The 21,472-nt window shown below is 34.2% G+C and overlaps 1 protein-coding gene across 3 annotated transcripts in view; it reads left to right on the top strand.

The window, feature by feature from the left end:
* The window catches only part of Lrp1b (LDL receptor related protein 1B), a 1,970,757-nt gene that overhangs the window by 1,818,138 nt on the left and 131,147 nt on the right, over window positions 1-21,472 (top strand). For all 3 annotated transcript variants that reach the window (XM_029472167.1, XM_021181392.2, XM_029472172.1), the window contains exons 68-69: window positions 5,644-5,750; window positions 17,617-17,746. In XM_029472167.1, coding sequence (XP_029328027.1) covers window positions 5,644-5,750; window positions 17,617-17,746 — 237 coding nt within the window. The remainder of the gene's footprint in view (window positions 1-5,643; window positions 5,751-17,616; window positions 17,747-21,472) is intronic.

The following is a 21,472-nucleotide window of genomic DNA, read 5'->3' as shown; positions in this document are numbered from 1 at the left end:
AGAGAGAGAGAGAGAGAGAGAGAGAGAAGCAAAGAAAGAAACAAAATTAAAAAGTCCATTTGAAATAGTTTTATATTTATTCTGGTTTCATTGCCTAAGACAAGGAATATTGACATTTCAAAGGACATACAACAGTATATAAGAATAAATTATAATACAGTTGTGATGAATGAAACCAGAAGATCTTATATGTTAATACAAGTATCACATTATATTAACATGTCAAATCCTTAATGGTTATAAGGATGAAGGGGTCTAGAGTCACCAATATGGTTTTGAAGTTTGAACATTTGAAAATTCTACACTGAATGAACGAGAATCGAATGACACATATAAGCAATATAAATGCTATCAGTTCTACATGAGCAAAATTTTATCAGTGAAGGAAATCATTGCCAAGAGATTAGAAATATAGAAACTAAGTTTAAGCAAATGTTACTCTGTTAAAATGTGATCAATATATTTCCAATTTCTGATATTAAAACTAGTGTAAATATATGTTTATATACACAGCATTGTTCAAACACATATGCACTGTGTATTAGGTATATAATTCCTAATTTTACATGTACATACTCATGAATAAATATTTGAATAGTGACAAATTATCATATTTTCAAAACTATTGACTACAGATATTCACTTTGATACATATTTAGCACTTCCTGTTAATTTTGTATTAAGTAGCAAAATATACCAGAAACAATAAATCACTTTTAATTTTAAGAAAGAACCCTCACATACTATTAAATTCTCTTTGGAATTGCTTTACATTTAAGAAATAGAACACAGATACTGTTGAATTCTGTTTTGTTTTGTTTTGTTTTGTTTTTTCAGATGGCTTTGCTTATGAATCTGACTTAGCATATCTTATTTTAAATTATGTTACAAAAACTCCAGTTTTATGCCTGAGGATAATTGAAATGGTAGTGGTACAATTAATTTCCAGCTGTGTTTGAGGTGAAATATGTTTTTTTGTATTTTAGCATTCATACAAGATGATGGGTTCATATTTATTGATTCTCATCTGCTGATCATTTCCTTTGCTAGGTGTTCAATGGGCATTGCTTCAGCAATGATCTATGCTCTAAAATCAAGGAAATGTCACTGTCATTGGAACCATTTTTTAATATGAACCATAGTCTTGAAAATCCCTGCCGGGTGGTGGTGGCGGCGCACGCCTTTAATCCCAGCACTTGGGAGGCAGAGACAGGCGGATTTCTGAGTTCAAGGCCAGCCTGGTCTACAGAGTGAGTTCCAGGACAGCCAGGGCTATACAGAGAAACCCTGTCTTGAAAAACAAAACAACAACAACAACAACAAAAAATCCCTGAGAAGTCTCACCATTTCATTTTTTAATTTATCAATAAAATTATAATATGCCACTGAAGTTCACATATAATTTATGTAGATTACAGTTTATTTTATATGTTTTTGAATTAAGGTATAGTTAATTATCTTTTTAATATCATGTAACTTGATTACATAGATTAGTTTTGTATATAGACAAGCTATCTCATTTATTTTAATTTCTAGATTCTTCCCACTGAATCTATGGCAAATTATTTTATAGCATATCCTATATAAAAATGTATTGTAACAATCCTCAGTTGTTGACATTAATATAGCTTTTGTGGAACAAAGAGTAACTAAGGCTAGATGAGGAATGTGGAGATTGCCTGTCAGTGCTATGCCCTGAAGTCTGTTTGGAAAGTTACTTTCCTCTTTCAACTTCAGTGTCTTTAGTTCATGAGGGATAGTTTTGAGGCTGTGTTTTTGCCTCCCTTAGTATAGGTGGAACTAGCCATTCTTTGGGTTGCTCTGTGTTCATTGCTATTTTGAAATCCAGGAGGCCTCAAAGACAGAGGGAGCAAGCCCTACAGAAGCTTCTTGTTTGCCAGTGTGCCTTAGAGATTCATGAAAAACATAATAGATTGTTAATGTGGTGGATTTCCCATTCACTCTTGATATTACATACACACACACACACACACACACACACACACATATATATATATAAAGTCTATATTCATATGTATATATATATATACAAATTATATATTATATATATAATATATATATACACATATATATAAAATCTGTGTAAATTATTTTTAATCTTAATGGTAACTATTATAATTATAAACCATATATATGTATATGGCATATATATATTATATATATATATATATATATATATATATATATATATATTACATACCATTAAGATGGGCACACCATTTTAGCAATTCTAGGAAAAGGGATGTATTTAGACTTTCTTTCCAGATGGGTTAGCTGCCAGGAACAGCCACGCTGCTGCTTTAGTTTTAATATGCACAAATACTGTTACCTGGCCAACAACCTGAAACTCATTCTACTCTATTTGAAAGACTTAAAGATTTTTATAAGCAATTAAAAATTTAAAATTGATTTCATTAAATTTAGTTTAAAAAGTTTCAGTTTCACCGATCTAAAGACAGTAACTATGTTCTCAGCCATATAAATGACATTAGAATCATATTAATATATGCCATTCCTCAATGGCACCTGTGGACATGCTGGTAAATTTTTGTGCATAGCAAAATAAAATATCTAATAAAAATTACTTGGATTTAATATTGTCAATTAAAAATATTTTCAAAACAAATAGTCTTTCTCTTTCCTTGCTGGAGCAGCAATTCTAATGACTTATGACAAACATTTAATAAAACAAATTCACTGTACAATTATTAAGTAAATGCCTCCAACAGACTGTAACTTATTTCTAATCTTATGTCAGCAACATCCAACTCTGCATATAGTCAAATATGTCAATGTCTATGAAGCCATTTAGCACATAGAAAATGTATTTGCCTTTAAATAGAATAAATGCAAGCTATAACTGTACAAGAAGTAATCCTGTTAATGGTCAAACACATGTATGTAAATGTTTCTTGTGCAGTTTCTAAGCATTTAGGTTTGATATATTCTAAAAATACTTTTTATCTTGATTTTTCTAAGGAAAATTATATTGATTGGTTTTTTTTGGGGGGGCTTTTTTTGGTTTTTGTTTTTTGTTTTTTTTTTTTTTTGGTTTTTTCGAGACAGGGTTTTTCTGTGTAGCCCTGGCTGTCCTGGCACTCACTTCATAGACCAGGCTGGCCTGGAACTCAGAAATCCACCTGCCTCTGCCTCCCGAGTGCAGTCATTGCTAAATAGATACCACATACTTCACTATCATTTCTTTTTTTCTAGAATAAATCTCCTTGAGTTTACAAGCTCCAGTATGATACAATAGTTTTGAATGTGGCAATGATGCAAACAAATAAGTAAAATAGAGGGCAAACAAAAGAAAGTCAGCTTCCTACTGTTCTGTACTCACTTCTGCAGTCTGTAGAAAATAACATATATTACACTAGCCATAAGCATGGGCTTTGGTATCTAGTTGTATTGGTTCAGCTAAACACCAGCTAGTTTTATTTTTAGCTAGAGTTCTTAGTCATTTAGAGTAAAGTTCTTATTCTCTCTGTTTCTCAGTTTGCTCATTTAGATGGGGGAATAGTGATGATATACATGCCTTGTAGAGTTGTTTTAAGGTTTGAGCAATAAGTTGGTTAAAGGACTTAGCCACACATGTTCCTAATGTCTAATGCAAATAGAGCATTAGCACCTTGCTGCTATAGTCATTATTTGTGGCACAAACGTATTTTAAGATTAGGGATTAAGGCATCATATAATGAGTATATGCACACACACGTATACATACATACATACATACATACATACATACATACATACACACATACACATATACACATATACACATATGCATACACACATATGCATATATACATATGTACATATGTACATATATACATATATGCATATATACATATATATAATCTATAATATATGCTGTTATATAGGTACATATACATATATACATATATGTATATGTCATATGCTATATGCTGTAAAGACAAGAGAATGAGCTGTTACTGAATGCCAATAAAGAAAGGAGCAGACAGACATATTAGAATGTATCTATTTAGTAGTATTTCTGCATTTGTTTTCATTTGGTTGTGTTTTTTTTTATTGTTTTTATTATTATTTTTTTTTGAGAAAAGTTTTTGCTGTGCATCCAAGCTTGCTTGGAATTTGCTACACACTAGAGGTTAGGCTGAAATTTAGAACTATAGTTCTCACTTTTAAGCCCAAACACTTATTTGTTGCCATTCTTCTGAAACTTAGTTTTATTTATAGACCAATGGTCATAATACACAGTCAATTCTAAAGCAGAACATTTCCTCTCTGATACTCATGACTCTGCCCAGTTCTTCAAAGATACCATTTTTAAAAATGTAGGAGTGAGAAGACCAGCCAAACACTGCTAATGCTCAGAGACTGAGCAGCTCATAGACAGGGATACTAATAGAAGTGTGCATTGTTGAACAACTCAAGTGGATACTAATAGAAGGCCGAGTTGTTCATGGTCATTATGGAAGAGAATATCAGTCTCCATACAGGTTTTCCTCAGACAAATGTCTCTTATCTGTTCCTCCTTCACATGAACATGGATAATATTGCATGTTGCACAGCTGTATAGACCAGGAGTGAAGCTATACTTAAAGAATATTTATCTAGCACCTAAAAGTAGATTTACATAATCAAACAATAAGTTAAAATGAACAAATAAAACATTTTAAAGAAGACAATTAATGAATAGAGGAAACAGTCGCTGATTTTGCACATCCAAGATGCCAATCTGGAAAATGATGATGCCCAGCAGTCACAATGATTACTCAACAGAACCAAGTTCTGAACCAAGTTCAACATTGTTAAAAAAAAAATCCTCTAAAGGCTGAAGTCAAGCAGTTAAGGCATGCTATTTGATTCCAGGCCTCCAAGGAATATGGGCAATTAAATTAACAGTGAAGAAAATTTCAAAACTGACAAATTATTCAAGGCAAAGTAACAATTACAAAAACAAGGCAGGAGTGGGTAGATGGGTGGAGGAGCACCCACAGCGGAGGAGGGGGAATAAGATAGGGGGTTCCCAGGGGATAGACCTGGATAAGGGATGACATTTTAAATGTAAATAAAGAACGTGTCCAATAAAAGAAAAAAAAACATTTGAAAATATGCTTTTTTAAAAAAAAAGCAAAAAGAAAGCACACTCTCCTTTGGTCAATGCTTTGTGATCCATTCTTCTCTTGTGAACCCTGGGTTTTTCTATGACAAAATCAGATAAATAAAATCCCTAGAATACATAATAAATAGTATCAATGGTTAGTTTTCTTCTTATATTATTAAGCACACTAATATGCAAAGGCAGGAAATATTTATTAAATACATTAAATGGCATAGAACTGTAACTGAAAAGATCATGTCACAATCAACTAGTATATAAGTTTTCTACATTTGCTTGTACTTTTCTGTTATATTTTATTAAACAATAGCTATAGGTTTAAATTTTAATGATTTATATTAATAACTTTAAAATTACATTTGAAAATTAAACATCGTTTCTTCATGAGACTTTTACCCTAAATAATCTCATTGCTTTTGCTTACCTAATCTCTTTACATTTTTCGTTACTCCTTGGTGTTGATCAGAACGCAGCTGATAAAACACTCTCACCCCATGCTGTCTTTCTATCTTCAGAGCCACAGACCTGTACACTGAAAGACTTTCTCTGCAGCAACGGAGACTGTGTATCATCAAGGTTCTGGTGTGACGGAGAGTTTGACTGTGCTGATGGCTCTGATGAGGTAGGGAACTCTGTGAACACCAAAGTAATCAGATTCCATGCAGGGTTATCATCATTCAATATGGTGAGTGTGACCAAAAGTAGCTCGGGAGGGCACCCTGCTCTGGAGGCCCTGAGATAAGTTTAATTTATGATTTTAGGCTGCATAGGCTGCATAGAATAACTGTGCTACTACTGACAACTAATTCTATATCTTGTTTTACCTCCACAGTTGGATATCTATCATGGAATAGGATGCTTGGAAATCCACTTCCATGTTGCTGGTGTACTTGCAATTTGTAGATTCATTTATAAATTTGCTGATGTGTTTATAGCTGTTACCAATATTTTATGCATTTTAAAGTCTTTCTTCAACAGATACAGTATTATAAACTTTACTCTGTTCCATAAATTTTCATGAAACTTTGGGTTAAACTTTCCTTAGGTTATAAATCCCAATCCATTTATTATAAGACCCATGCTTTAGGTGAAAATAGAAGATAATTTCTGTGGACAACTCTCCAAGCTTGAATTGTACTTAGGCTTTCTTGCTTTGTATTTGTGACCCCTGAAGCTTTAAAACTAGTCATATTGAAATAATACAGGCTTTCTTTTTATACCACAGGAGCCAAGTGTGGGAACAATTACTTAAGTACGTTTTTTACTTTACTTAAATGGGAGGAAAACAGAGAATGTAAATGTGTCCAAGGGAAAAAGAGGTCTTTAGTTTATTAAGGAAGTCATTTTTCTTTCACTTATATAGTACTGATTTGGATATATATTTTTTTACCTCTTCAGGAAATGCATGCATTCAGTACTCATAGAACCCATTCCATCTCATTTAAACTGTAGAGGATACTCCTTAGAGATTTAGAGGTTTCTGCTTCTAGCACTTCCCTAAGCATTCATTGAATTTCCATCTGATGGAGAAGCACAGCATACCTCTACTGTTTGGACAACAATGCATACAACTTAGGGCTTTTCAAGTCTACCTCCACTGTTACTAGGACAGACACTTCCATTCCCTTGCCATTTTGGAAAGTCCATCCTAATAAGAGATAGGAACACAAGGTTTGGCCCAAATCAGGTGTGATTCTCACTTCAAGGCCAGCAAACCTGAGCTTGGATTTGCGAAGCTATCTCAAGAAAAGTTAAAAAATATCCACTTTATTACTCAATGGCTATTCATAAAACAAAAATCTAAATCCCTTACAAGATTCTATAAGGTGACTGAATAGTTTACAGTGGTAAGTCACATACGTATTTGCCATCCATCATTTAAAAATGGTTTAAACATTCCTATGTAATGCAAACTTATCATGCATGGATATGCATGGCAATGTTTTTATTTCTATTTTGCTTTCTTGACATTCTCCAGACATTATAAACATATTGCTTGAGGCTTATGATTTCTTGTTGCATGATATTACTAACTGTCCAAAATATATAAGAATCATAAAGTCTAATTTTAGTGTAAATCTTTCCAAAATGTTATCCAAGTCAAAATAAATATATCTATTAACAACAGTCAACATGAAGGGCAAACTATTTTCATGGATGAATATATTTTCAATTACTAAGTGTCTTCAAGGCAATACTCTAAAGAAATCTTTTATATAGTCTTAATCTGCAGACAATGAATCCATAGTAAATTCTATTTTTTCTTTAAGATCTGTAATAACATTTATTTGATAAAAGACAGTCATTCAAATGACGAAAAAGAGACTTTAGCACAAAGTTAGAAAGGACATTTGCATAGATTATTTTACCAGTAATTAGAAACTTTGGGAGAATTGTAATTATATATATATACATACACACACACACACACACACACACACACACATATATATATATATACACACACACACATATATATGCACTAAATGTCATGTGTTTTTAATGATATCCTTTCAAAAGAGTATGAAATAAGCTTTAAACATTGGATTAGGTTAATTAAATGTTAAATATAAATCTCTGATGGTTACATAGCAAATTATCTTCCAAAATTTCAATTGCATTTTTTTTTGCTGTCTTTTGTTATTGTTTATTGTGCATGTGGTAGAATTGTGAACAGAGACCACAATATGGATGTGGTCAGAGGACAACTAGAAAAATTCTTTCTTCATGTGGGCTCTGGGCTTTGAACTTAAATTGTTTGTCAGTTAATACAGCAACAAAAAAATAAAATAATTGAAATACATCAGTATATTATGATATCTTGCTTAGTATTCCTTTTATATCCTAAACTATCTACTTCTATAAACAGTGAAAAATGAAGAGAAATACAGGAGTTATGATTCACTCAAGTATTCGCAGTGATCTATAAATATCACTTCCCACATATTAGAAACAGTGCTGCTATGAGGGATGTGTAATTCTAGGTCTGGGAAAAGAACGTCACACATGAATTATTAATAACATCTTCAGATGTGAGCACACAGGACTTTAGGGTCAGTTATCACAGGGCATAGAGACAAAAGTGAAAGGGCCTCAGCTGAGAAAGGGAACAAGTGAAGTATCTAAAGAGGAAAAGATTTTATAATGGACTGAAGTCCATGAGTTCACAATAGTACTTAAAAGGAAGATCTCAATAGTCACATTGCTAAGATATTAATATTATTAAGAAAATGTATGTTGTGGCTGGAAAGATGTCTTAGTGGTAAAAAAACACTTGCTTACAACTGCTTATGACTACAGTTCAAAGGGAATCTAACTCTCTCTTCTGGTCTTCATGAAAATTACATGCACATGATGCTCATACATACATGCAGACAAAACATTCATACACATAAAATCAAAACATATAAATCTTGAAAAATAGAGATAATAGTATGCTAATCACACAGTATTACAGTAATTTGTGTTTGATTACATTATGCTTTTAATTATTTAAAATAATAGCTAACAGTCCTCATAAACATACATGTACAATACCATATAGTAATTCATATTAGGTTAAATTTTATATTAGAAAACATCAAGAAGAACTACCTTCTCTATTGTCAAAACACTAGAAACACCAATGCTATTTATTATTAATTTACTTCAGTTCAATGAAGCTAATAAAATTATTCACTAAGTCTAGGAATGTTTATCAAGTAGTTACTGTAATTATGAAACGGATTTAAATACTTAGTTCATAAATATGCATGACCTTTATACACACAGTTCTTAATTACATGTCATAACTGGGAAAAGACAAACCAAAAAAAGCTTCTAGACTATACATCTTTTTTTTTTTTTTTTCCAAGACAGGGTTTCTCTGTGTAGCCCTTGGCTGTCCTGGAACTCACTCTGTAGACCAGGCTGGCCTCAAACTTAGAAATCCTCCTGCCTCTGCCTCCTGAGTGCTGGGATTAAAGGTGTGTGCCACCACGCCCAGCAAGACTATACATCCTATGAACATAAATACAAAAATCCTTACCATAACACTCACAAACTAAACCCGATAGCCTATTAAAAAATTACTCACCATGGTCAAGTGATTCATATTAGGGCTGTAAGAGTTATTTGATATTTGAAAATAAGTAATCATAATACACTGAGACAACAAAATGATAAATAAATATGATCATTTTTTGTAAAAAAATGAGATTTTAATAAATTCAACATTCTTTCATTTTACATAATGAATGAGTGGTCTTCCTGTACTTGTTAGGTAGTCCTGGCTAGCCTGGTACTCACTATGCAGTCCATAGTTTGCTTGAACTCATGACTAACTTCCTGCTTCAACCTTAAAGACATACAGGTCTCCTTTCATGTTCCCCAGTATCCCTGCTTCCCCCTATTACTATCCTGACACATTTGTATTGTCTCAAAGGTAGAGTAAGTTCTGGTAAAGCTTCCTTTGAGAAGCTTATCCTAAACAATCCATGTTTGTTTTTCTTAACAATCAATATAATTTTTGTTATTGTCATTTATATGGTGGTATTTTATATTAGCCTGTGAGCTCATAAAATATAAGTAACCCCTTTTTATTATCACTCATAAAAGTCTCTGGTATTGATATTTTAATATTTGGGAAAACATAGGAAGCAAATACCAATTATGTGAAGTCTAAAAATTGTCAATCAGCAAAAATAAAATAAAAAATAGGACATAATAGCTTTGGTTCCCTAACCTGAGGATTAAACTGGAAAGAAGAGCAGTAATTCACTGTCTTCACTCTGGAAATATCCATAGCTGTCAAACAGCTAAGCCACTTGTTGGAAAGGAAATACTACAGTTTGGGAAAAATAGAAATTATTGTACTTGAGCAGAATAGCTCATTTAAATGAATATTTAGACCAGGTGGGCGAATATCACTCTTGTTTATCTCCCACAATGAACTGAGAGATTTCTAAAAGTGTATGTGTTCTACTTGACTTCTAAATGAAATCTTTACCTGAGCAAATAGAAGTGCCGCCATTACAAATCAATCTATAGTCATTTAAGAGCAAATGTTATTTTTAAAAAAAAAAGCTGATTCACAAACAGCAAAATAGTAACAGGATCAGTTCAGAGGAAAAGAGATGAGTAAGAGAGAACACCAAGAGAAAGATGGATGGCAATATGAAATGGACCTCCTCCAAGCTTCATGCCCATTCAAAATATACAAATATAACTGAAGTACAAGTGAAAGGACTTTGAATAACCTTTGTAAATATGATGAAAATCCTTAAAGACATGGCAAATAGGTCCCTTAAAGAAATTTATTAAAATACAGACAAATAGTGGAAGTGAATAAAACTACTGAAGACCTGAAATTAGAAATAGAAGCAAGCAAGAAAATCAAAAATGAGGGAAACCTGGAAAGGAAGAATTTAGGAACCCAAATACACACCACAGAGGCAAGCTTCACCAACAAAGTACAACACATGGAACAGTGAATTTGTTACACTGAAGATACAATAGAAAGAATGGACATTTCAGTTAAAGTTTCATCTAAAAACAAAAAAAAAAACAAAAAAAAAAAACAAAACAAACAAACAAAAAACCAAACAAAACAAAAAACTCCTGACACCATTTTCCAGGAAATCTGGGACACTATAATAACACCAAATCTAAGAATAGAAAGAATAGAAAAGGAAAATAAATACAGATCAAAAGCACAGAAAGTATTTATGATCAAAATCACAAAAGAAACTTTTCTTTCTAGCATAAAGATGGAATGTCTATTAAAGTACAAAAATAAAGTCACAGAACATCAAATAAACAGGACCAGAAAAGAAAATCCCCTTAGCACATAGTAATCAAAACACTAAATGTACAGAACAAAGAAAGAATAGTGCAAACTACAAAGAAAAAGGGTCAATTTACAGAAAAAAGAAGCAGAACTATTAATATTGGACTTAATTTCTCCATGGAGATTCTGAAAGAATAAAACAGCTTGGACATATGTGCTATAGTCTAAAGTGGCACAAATGCTAGTTCAGATTATTATACCCAGCAAAACTTTCAATCACTATAGGTTAAGGAGATAAAACATGCCACGATATAAGCACATTTAACCAATATCTGTCTACAGCCCCAGGCCTAAAGAAGGTAATAGAAGACAAACTCCAACCTATACATGTTTACTCTATAAACCAAAAAAAGACTCCAAGGAAAAAATATCAGACTTTGTCAAAAGATGAGAAATGCATGTGCAAAGGCATATAAAAACCACCACTACAACCAACACCATCAATAGCACATATAATTGGGATCAGTGATCATTGCAATGTCATAGCTTTCCATTAAAAAAAGACAGAGATGAATACACTGGGTGTGAAACACATCTACCCTTCCACCCTTTTCCTGCATCCAGAAAAAAAATTGAAAAAAAAAAAGAAATCAATGAAATAAACAAAAAGAAAAGAAACACAAAAGCATACCTTATTAACAAGGAGAGTTAGACATTGCAAGCAAATAGACCAAAGAAACATTTTGATGTGACCATTTTTGTATGTGTGTGTGTGTGTTTTTCCCACATTTTTATTAGATATTTTCTTCATTTACATTTCAAATGCTATCCCAAAAGTCCCCTAAACCCTCCCCCTGCCCTGCTCCCCTACCCACTCACTCCCACTTCTTGGCCCTGGCATTCCCCTGTACTGGGGCATATAAAGTTTGCAAGACCAAGGGGTCTCTCTTCCCAATGATGGCCGACTAGGCCATTTTCTGCTACATATGCAGCTAGAGACAAGAACTCCGGGGGTACTGTTTAGTTCATATTGTTGTTCCACCTATAGGTTTGCAGACCCCTTCAGCTCTTGGGTACTTTCTCTAGCTCCTATATTGGGGGCCCTGTGTTCCATCCTATAGACGACTGTGAGCATCCACTTCTGTATTTGCCAGGCACTGGCAAAGCCTAACAGGAGACAGCTTTATCAGGGTCCCTTCAGAAAAATCTTGCTGGCATATGCAATAGTGTCTGCATTTGGTGGCTAATTATGGGATGGATCCCTGGGGTGGGGGGGCAGTTTCTGGATGGTCCATCCTTTCATCTTAGCTCCAAACTTTGTCTCTGTAACTCCTTCCATGGATATTTTATTCCGTATTCTAGGGAGGAATGAAGTATCGACGTGTTGGTCTTCCTTCTTGATTTTCTTGTTTTGGAAGTAGTATCTTGGGTATTCTAGGTTTCTGGGCTAATATCCACTTATCAGTGAGTGCATATCAAGTGACTTCTTTTGTGACTTTAATTTGTAGCAACCAAATCAGAATAGATAGGGAAAAACACTGTGTGCTTGTCAAAGGAAAAATTCATCAAGAGAGATTTTCAGTGTGTATCATCTAGGCCCCCAAAATACCAAACAGTACTACAGCATAAATCACATATTGACCCTCACACACTTGGAGAATTCAGTATGAAACCGTCATATAAGCATGTCAACCAGACAAAAACTAAACAGAAATGTGTGGCCTAAATGACATTATAAACCAAATCGACCTAGCAGATATTTACAGAATATTTCATCCAAATACAAAAGTATATAACTTCTCAGCACTTCATTGAAATGGTTACATAACTGATGATATGCTTGGATACAAAGTAATATTCCACAAATAAATTTATATAGTAATAACACCAAATAACCTATCATAACACAATGGGTGAATTATGAATAACAATAACAATAGAAACAATAAGAGTTTACAAACTTACAAGTTTACATACATTGAAAGTTAATACCTCTCTAATGAATAAAACTATGAAACAGAAATTAAGACAGAAATTAAAACATGATAGAATTGAGTGAATATGAATACACAACATCATAAAACTTGCAGGACAAAAAGAAAGTAATTTTAAGTTCATACCAATAAGTTTGTACAATTTAAAAAAATGAGATTGTAACAGCACACCTGAGAGCTCTAGAATAAAAGGAGAAAATGACACACAAAAAGAGTAGGCAACAAGAAAAATCAAACTCAAGGCTGAAATGAATATAATAGAAACAAAGACAATAATACAAATAATCAATGAAACAAAGAATTGGTTCTGTGAGAAAATCAGTAAAATGAACAATCAACAAACCAAAATCCAAATGAACTAAAATGCAGAGAGAGAGAGAGAGAGAGACAGAGAGACAGAGAGACAGAGAGACAGAGAGACAGAGAGCGACAGAGAGAGGACACAAAATAACAAATTCAGAGATGAAAATGTAGACAAAACAACAGACACTTAGGAAATCAAGAGAATTATAAGGACAGACTTTAAAGATCTATACTTCACAAAATTGGAAAATCCCAAATAAATAGGTTATGTTCTTAATACATATCATCCCCCAAAGTCAAATCAAGATGATATAAGCAAGTTAAAGAGACCTGGAATCCCCAGTGAAATAGAAGCCACCATTACCATTTTCTCAACTGTTTAAAAAAAAAAGTACCAGACTTTCAAAGAAGAATTGATGTCAATACTTCTCAAATATTTCCACAAAATAGAAACAGATGGAACATTGCCCAATTCATTTTATAAGACTACAGTTATGTGGATAGTCAAGCCACATAACGAACTAAAATGGAAAGCTTACTCACCAATTTTTCCTCATGATCAAGATAAAAAAATATTCAACACTAAATACAAACTGAACCCAAGAACACATCAAAAGATCATCCACTATAATCAAGTAGGCTGCATGGCAAAGATTCAGGGGTGGTTCAACATAATTAATAAATTAATAAATGTAATTAATAAATGTAATCTTCCATATAAAGAAACTGATGTAAAAACCATGTGATCATCGAAGATGTGGAAAAGCCCTTTGACACTGATACAACACCCCGTGACAATGAAAATTTTAGGCGAGATTATGGCTACAAGGGACATACCTGAACATAATAAAGGTAGATTACAGAAAGTTTATAGTAAGCATCAACTTATATGTCAAGAAATTCAAAGCAATTAAGCTAAAATCAGGAAAAGGGCAATGTTGTCCACTCTCTCTGTGCCTATTCAATATAGTATTTGACACCTTTGCTAGAGAAACAAGACAATTGAAAGACATCAAGGGGATAAAATTTGGAAATGAAGTCAAACTCATTAGTTTGTAGACAATATGATAGAATACATAAGTTATGGGAAAATTTGCTAGAAAGTCCTATCGATGACAAACACATTCAGCAAAATAACTGTATATAAAATTAACTTAGAAAAATCAAAAGCCTTCATATAAACAAATGGCAAATGGTCTGAAGAGGAATCAGGGGAAAAAAATCACAATATCTTCAAATAATAGAAAATATTTGGAGGGGATTTCTACCCTAGCAAATGAAATAACTATATGATGAAAACTTCAAATCTTTGAAAAAAGAAGTTGCCAAACATATCAGAAGATGTGAAGATCTTCCATTCTCATGAATCATTGGATTAATGCAAAAATCTCTATACTACCAAATGGAATTAACAAAAACAATGCAATCCCCATCCAATTTCAGCACAATGATTCCAACAAAGATCTTGACATAATAATTTTCAGCTTCATATGGAAACACACACACACACACACACACACACACACCAAAACATTACAAAACAAATCAAGAACAAAAGAGTATCACAGTCTTGAACAATAAAACAAGTGCTACAGATATCACCATCCCTGATTTCAAGTTTTATTATAAAACTATTATAATTACTGATATTGATTATGATGATGATAATAATAATGTATTGGCATAAAAAAGACACATCAATGAATTTGAACACCCAGACATAAATCCATATGCTTATGAATAACTGATGCTTTATAAAGAAGCCAGAAATATACACTAGAAAAACAACAGCATTTTCAACAGCTGGTGCTATTCAAACTGGATGGCTGCATGTAGAAGAATCAAAATAGATTTGTATCTATTACATTGACCAAAACTCAACTCCTCGTGGACCAAAATTCTCATTGTAAAACCAGATAAGGAGAAACTGATAGAAGAGTATGTGTAGAATAGTCTTGAACACACTCTTCCAGGAAATGACTTTCTGTACACATCATAATTACCACTGGGCATATGATCAGCAATTAATAAATCAAACTTCATGAAATGGAGAATCTTCACCACAGCCAAGAATACCATCATATAGAAAAACTTGGATCCTACAGAAAGGAAAGCGATTTTTACCAACTATACATCAGAATGAGGACTGATACTCAAAATGTTGAAAAGACTAAGAACTAGATATCAAAAAAAAAAGGAAAGAAAGCAACCTCAAATTAAAAATGGGTACATATCAAACAAAGAATTCTCAAAGGAAACTCAAATGATCAAGAAACACTTCAGGAAAGGTTCAACATTCTTAGCCAACAGGGAAATGTAAATTAAAATTACTTTGAGTTTTCATTTTATTCCTGTAAGAATAACTAAAAAAATTAATTTAAAAATAAAAAAATAAAAAAAGAAATAGCATTAGCTGGCCAAGATGTGGACTAAGAATAACACAAATACACTGTAGTGTATACATTGTGGTGTATATAGCCACTATGAAAACCAGTGTGTTGGTTCCTCAGAAAAAGGGAATCCATCTACATCAAGATTAAGATCTACCATATGTGATAGTTTGAATAAAAATGACCCCTATAAGATCATAGGGAGTGGCAGAAATAGATGTGACCTTGTTGAAATAGGTGTGCCACTATGTCTCTGGTTGTGGGCTTTGAGATTTCAGATTCTCAAGCCTGTCCCAGTGTCTCTCTTTCTGCTGTTTGTCAATCCAGATATAGAACTCTTAGCTACTTCACCACCATGTTTGCCCCAGAGATACTATGTCTCCTGCCATGACAGTGGACTACATCTCTGAAATTGTAAACCAGACCCAATAAATGTTTTTCTTTGTAAATGTTGCCATGGTTAGATGTCTCTCCACAACAATAAAACTCTAAAAGATATAAGTTAGTACCAGGGACTGAATTATTTTTGTGATAGACCAGACCATGATCTTGTTTGAAGGAATATAGACTAAAAATTAATTGTATATTTAAGAAGGACTTGGTGGGTCATCCTAGTAGGAACATGGAATACAGTAATGCCGAGGAGGGATTTGTACTGCAAAGCCTATCTCAAAAGGTTTCAGCAGACCATATTAGTAAGTGGTCTAGACATATCTTATGAAGTTTTGACAAAGAATGTAGCTGGTTTTGCCTGTCTGAAAGTCTTCCTTTCTGGAAGTGAAAGCTAAACTGAAGAGTTTTGCATTGTGTTTGCAGAGATTTCAAGACAGGTCAGTGTTGGCTGGGTACTGTAGTTATATGTCGCCAGTTTAATGAAGGCTTATAATGAAAAGAAACAACTTGGACAAGGAAAAATACAACAGTTTGAAGAGAAACAAAATATTAGGAAGTGTAAAAAGACTAAAGAAAGCCTTAAGTTAAATGGAATAAAGGGAATGGTGGACTCAGAATAAGACCTCAGCCAGCTAAGCTTCCAATTTATGAAAAGTAATAATAGATAAATGAAAAGAACATAAAGTAAACAATGGGGTAGTGTACACCGTTAATATCAGCACTCTGAAGGTAGAGGCTGCTAGATTTGCTGTGTTCATGGAAACATTGTGGCGTTGGACTGGTTCAGTCTTTGGAAGTAGAAATGACTATAGTTGAGGACTTCATTATCCATTATCTTCCTCATCTTCTTCAGCTGAGCCCTGGAGCTATACTGTAGCAGTCAGATTATTGGCCTCTTTCCTAAATGGATAATATCCCACTAATTTAAATCTGCATATTTAAATTCAGGACTTTCTAGTTGGGTTGACTGATACCAGCCCTGGGATGCAAGTTCAAACTATAGCTATATGGAAGCAACTGGTGGTAAAGATAATAAAAAGACAACTTCCCAAATTGTACTGACTTCAATATGAAACAAGAAAAATAGATTTTTTTTCTTCTAATACAAGCAATGTTAATTTTCCTTTAACTAAAAGCAGTTTCAACTCTGCAATGTTATTTCACAAAGAACAATTCTCTATATATTGTGTTTGAAAACAATAATCATCTTTTTTTAAGTGCAGATTTACTTATTTATTTACATGTACAGTACATTTGTACTTGCAATGTGCAGGTTCTCTTGTTGGCCAGATGAAGGCACGAGAACAATTCATGAAAGGGGGGCCATACGTTTAAGAGGCAGTGATGGGGGTTAGAGTCATGTGAGTAGTTGAAGGGAGGAAAGTTAAGGGAAGAAATTGTGTTATTATATCTTATATTTAAAAATAAACTTTTAAAAATTGAAAAATTAAAACTATTCATGGAAAACCTTGGAAAATGGCCATCACTTTGTCATACTCACTAGCCAGCAACGAGCCCCTGAGGTTTCCTATTCTGTTTTTATGGCTTCTAAATTCATCCATATTTTCAGTTTTCTCTTAAGTTTGCAGACTGCTTTGTTTAAAAAATTTTAATTTAATGATTTTGTGTTATACTTGACAGAAAAATTGTGAAACAAGTTGTTCCAAAGATCAGTTTCAGTGTTCTAATGGCCAATGCCTGTCAGCGAAGTGGAAGTGCGATGGACATGAGGACTGTAAATATGGAGAAGATGAGAAAAACTGTGAGCCAGGTAAAATGATAATAGAACATCCACCTTAGTGGTTATTCTAAACTTGATGGAATTTAAGCCAAGGCAGTGAGGTACAGAAAACGGTCAGACAAGCATACAATATGCTGGCATTTAGAGATCACTTAGAGTATCTGAAAATAAAAACTTTATGTATTCTTCATATGTTCCAAAGTCATTTTGCTAGATAAATTCACTCGTTCATTCCTTAAATATGATTCTAAAATATACTCATCAAATATACAATGCTTATCTAGCTGTATCAATTACAATGTCTTATAGGAACAATTCAAAAGATTTTACTGTCATCTATGTATAAATACAGAAATATAGACTTGGGAGACAACATCGAGGAGAGCTTAAGAAACAGCTTATACGCTCATAAAGTATATGATAATTACTTAAAACTAGATGATGGCAATAATTTTATGTGATAAATTTTAATATTTAATTCATTTCAGGATCACATACAGTATTATTAGGTTATGGAAAATTTTGAACCACTGTCTTGTCATTTACTTCTTTTTTCTTTTACAATCCAGATTTTATTCCATCCCCTGTACATCCCTCACTGTTCCACATCCCATACCTCCTCCCCAACCCCCTGTCTCCATGAAGATTTCCCTGCCCCCCAACCCTACCTGACTTCTTTTTTCCCATTTTTTATTAGATATTTTCTTCATTTACAATTCAAATGTTATCCCCAAAGTCCCTTATACACACCCCACACTGTTCTCCAACCCACCCACTCCTGCTTCCTGGCCCTGGTATTCCCCTGTATTGGGGCATATAATCTTTGCAAGACCAAGGGCCTCTCCTCCCAATGATGACCGATTAGGCCACCTTCTGCTACATATGCAGCTAGAGACACAAACTCGGGGGGGGGGTACTGGTTAGTTCATATTGCTGTTCCTTTTATAGGGTTACAGACCCCTTCAGCCCCCTGGGGATTTTCTCTAGCTCCTCCATTGGGGGCCATTTGTTCCATCCAATAGATGACTATGAGCATCCACTTCTGTATTTGCCAGGCACTGGCATAGCCTCCTATCTGACTTCTAAACTCCCTGGGACCTCCAGTCTCTTGAGGGTTAGGTGCATCAACTCTGACTGAACATAGCAGTTCTCTGCTGTATATGTGTTGGGGGCCTCATATCACCTGGTATATGCTGTCTGTTTGGTGGTCCAGTGTTTGCGAGATCTCACGGTCCAGGTTATTTGAGACTGCTGGTCCTCCTACAGGGTTGCCCCCTTCCTCAGCTTCTTTCAGCCTTCCCTAATTCAACCACAAGTATCAACAACTGCTTTCCATTGGTTGGGTATAAATATCTGCATCTGACTCTTTCAGCTGCTTGTTGGGTCTTCAGGAGTACTGTCAGGATAGGTCCCTTTTTGTTAGCACTCCATAGCCTTAGTAATAGTGTCAGGCCTTAGGGCCTCCCCTTGAGCTGGATCCCACTTTGGGCATGTCCCTGGACATTCTTTTCCTCAGGCTCCTCTCCATTTCCATGTCTGTTGTTCTTTTGGACAGAAACAATTATGGGTCAGAGCTTTGACTGTGAGATGGCAACCCCTCCCTCATTTGATGCCCTGTCTTCCTGTTGGAGGAGGGCTCTATAAGTTCCCACTCTCTAGTGTAGGGCATTTCTTCTAAGGTCCCTCCCTTTGCGTCCTGATAGTATCTCACCTCCCCGGTCTCTGGTGCATTCTGGAGAGTCCCCTCAGCATCCTACCTCCTGAGGTTGCCTGTTTTCACTCTTTCTGCTGGGCCCTCAGGGATTCAGTCCTTTTCCCTTACCCAGTTCTAGATCAGGTTCTCATGTCCCTGAAGCCCCTATTCACTTTCCCTCCCAGGTCTCTCCCTCCTTCCCCACTTGTGATTACTTTCTTCTCTCTTTAAAGTGGGACTGAGGAGTCCTCACTTGGACCCTTCAGCTTGTTGAACTCTTGAGTTCTGTGGACTGTATCTTGGGTATTCTGTACTTTATGGAGGGTCTAAGTTACCTCACTCAGGATGATATTTTCTAGTTCCGTCCATTTGCCTGCAAAAGTCAGGATGTCCTAATTCTTAATAGTTTAGTAGTATTCCATTGTGTACATGAAGCACATTTTTTGTATCCATTCTACTGTCATGGGACATCTAGGTTGTTTCAACCTTCTGGCTATCACAAATAAGGCCACTATAAACATACTGGAACACATGCTTCTGTGGAATGATGAAGCATCTTTTGGGTATATACCCGAGTGATATTGCTGGATCTTCAGGTAGATCTATTTCCAATTTTCTGCGGAACCTCCAGATTGATTTCCAGAGTAGTTGTACAAGTTTGCAATCTCACCAGCAATGGAGGAGTGTTCCTCTTCCTCCATATCCTTGCCAGCATCTGCTGTCACCTGAGATTTTGATCTTAGATATTCTGATAGGTGTAAGGAAGAATCTCAGGTAAAATGATTTGCATGTCTCTGATTACTAAGGACATAGAACATTTCTTTAGGAGCTTCTCAGCAATTCAAGATTCTTCTTTTGTGAATTCTCAGTTTAGTTCTATACCCCATTTTTTGATTGTGTTATTTGTTTTTTTGGTGATTAGCTTCTTGAGGTCTTTATATATTTTGGATATTTGCCCTTTATTGGATGTGGAGATAATGAAATTTTTTTTTCCCAATCTGTTTTTCTTATTGACTATGTCCTTTGCCTTACAGAAGCTTTCCAGTTTCATGAGGTCTAATATCAATTCTTGATATTAAAGCATGAGCCATTGGAATTCTGTTTAGCAAATTTTCCCCTGTTCCAATGAATCAGGGGATGATTACCCCAGATGTTCTTTTATTGTTAAGAATCATTTTTGCTTGTGTGTGTGTGTGTTTCCAGATGAATTTAAGAATTGCTCTTTTCTTGTCTTTGAAGACTGTGTTGGGATTTTGATGGGGATTGCATTGAATTTGTAGAATGCCTTTGGTAGAATGGTCACTTTTACTATATTAATTTTGCTAATCCATGAGCATGAGAGATCTCTCCACTTTTTGAGATCTCCTTTGATTTTTTTTTTCTTGAGAGAATTGAAGTTATTGTCATACATGTCTTTCACTTATTTGTTAGAGTTACTTAAAGATATTTTATATTATGTGTGGCTTTTATGAAGGGAGTTGTTTCCCTAATTTCTATCTCAGCCTGTTTCTCATTTTATAAAGGAAGGCTACTGGTTTATTTGAGATAATTGTATATCCGGCCACTTTCCTCAAGTTGTTTATCAGCTGGGGAATTTCTCTGTTAGAATTTTTAGGGTCACTTATGTATACTATCATATCATCTGCAAATAGTGATACCTTTATTTCTTCTTTGCCAATTTATATCTCCTTGATTTCTTTTTGTTGTATTATTGCTCTAGGTAGCATTTCGAGTACTATATTGAATAGATATGGGGAGAGTAGGCATCCTTGTCTTGTCCCCAACTTTAGTTGGATTGCTTCAAGAATGTTTCCATTTAGTTTGATATTGGTTGTTGATTTGCAGTAAATTGCTTTTACTATGTTTAGGTATGGCCCTTGAATTTCTGATCTCTCTGATATTTTTAACATAAAGGGGTGTTGTATTTTGTGAAATGCTTTTTCTGCATCTAAGGATTTGATCATGTAATTTTTTTTCTCTGAGTTTGTTTATATAGTGGATTACATTAATGGATTTTCATATATTGAACCAACCTTGCATCCCTGGGATGAAGCCTATTTGAT

The sequence above is a fragment of the Mus caroli genome, chromosome 2, assembly GCF_900094665.2.
Source record: "Mus caroli chromosome 2, CAROLI_EIJ_v1.1, whole genome shotgun sequence".
Taxonomy (NCBI): Eukaryota; Metazoa; Chordata; class Mammalia; order Rodentia; family Muridae; genus Mus; species Mus caroli.
The sequence above is the reverse complement of the archived record's forward strand: the minus strand, read 5'-3'. Positions and strand labels throughout refer to the sequence as shown.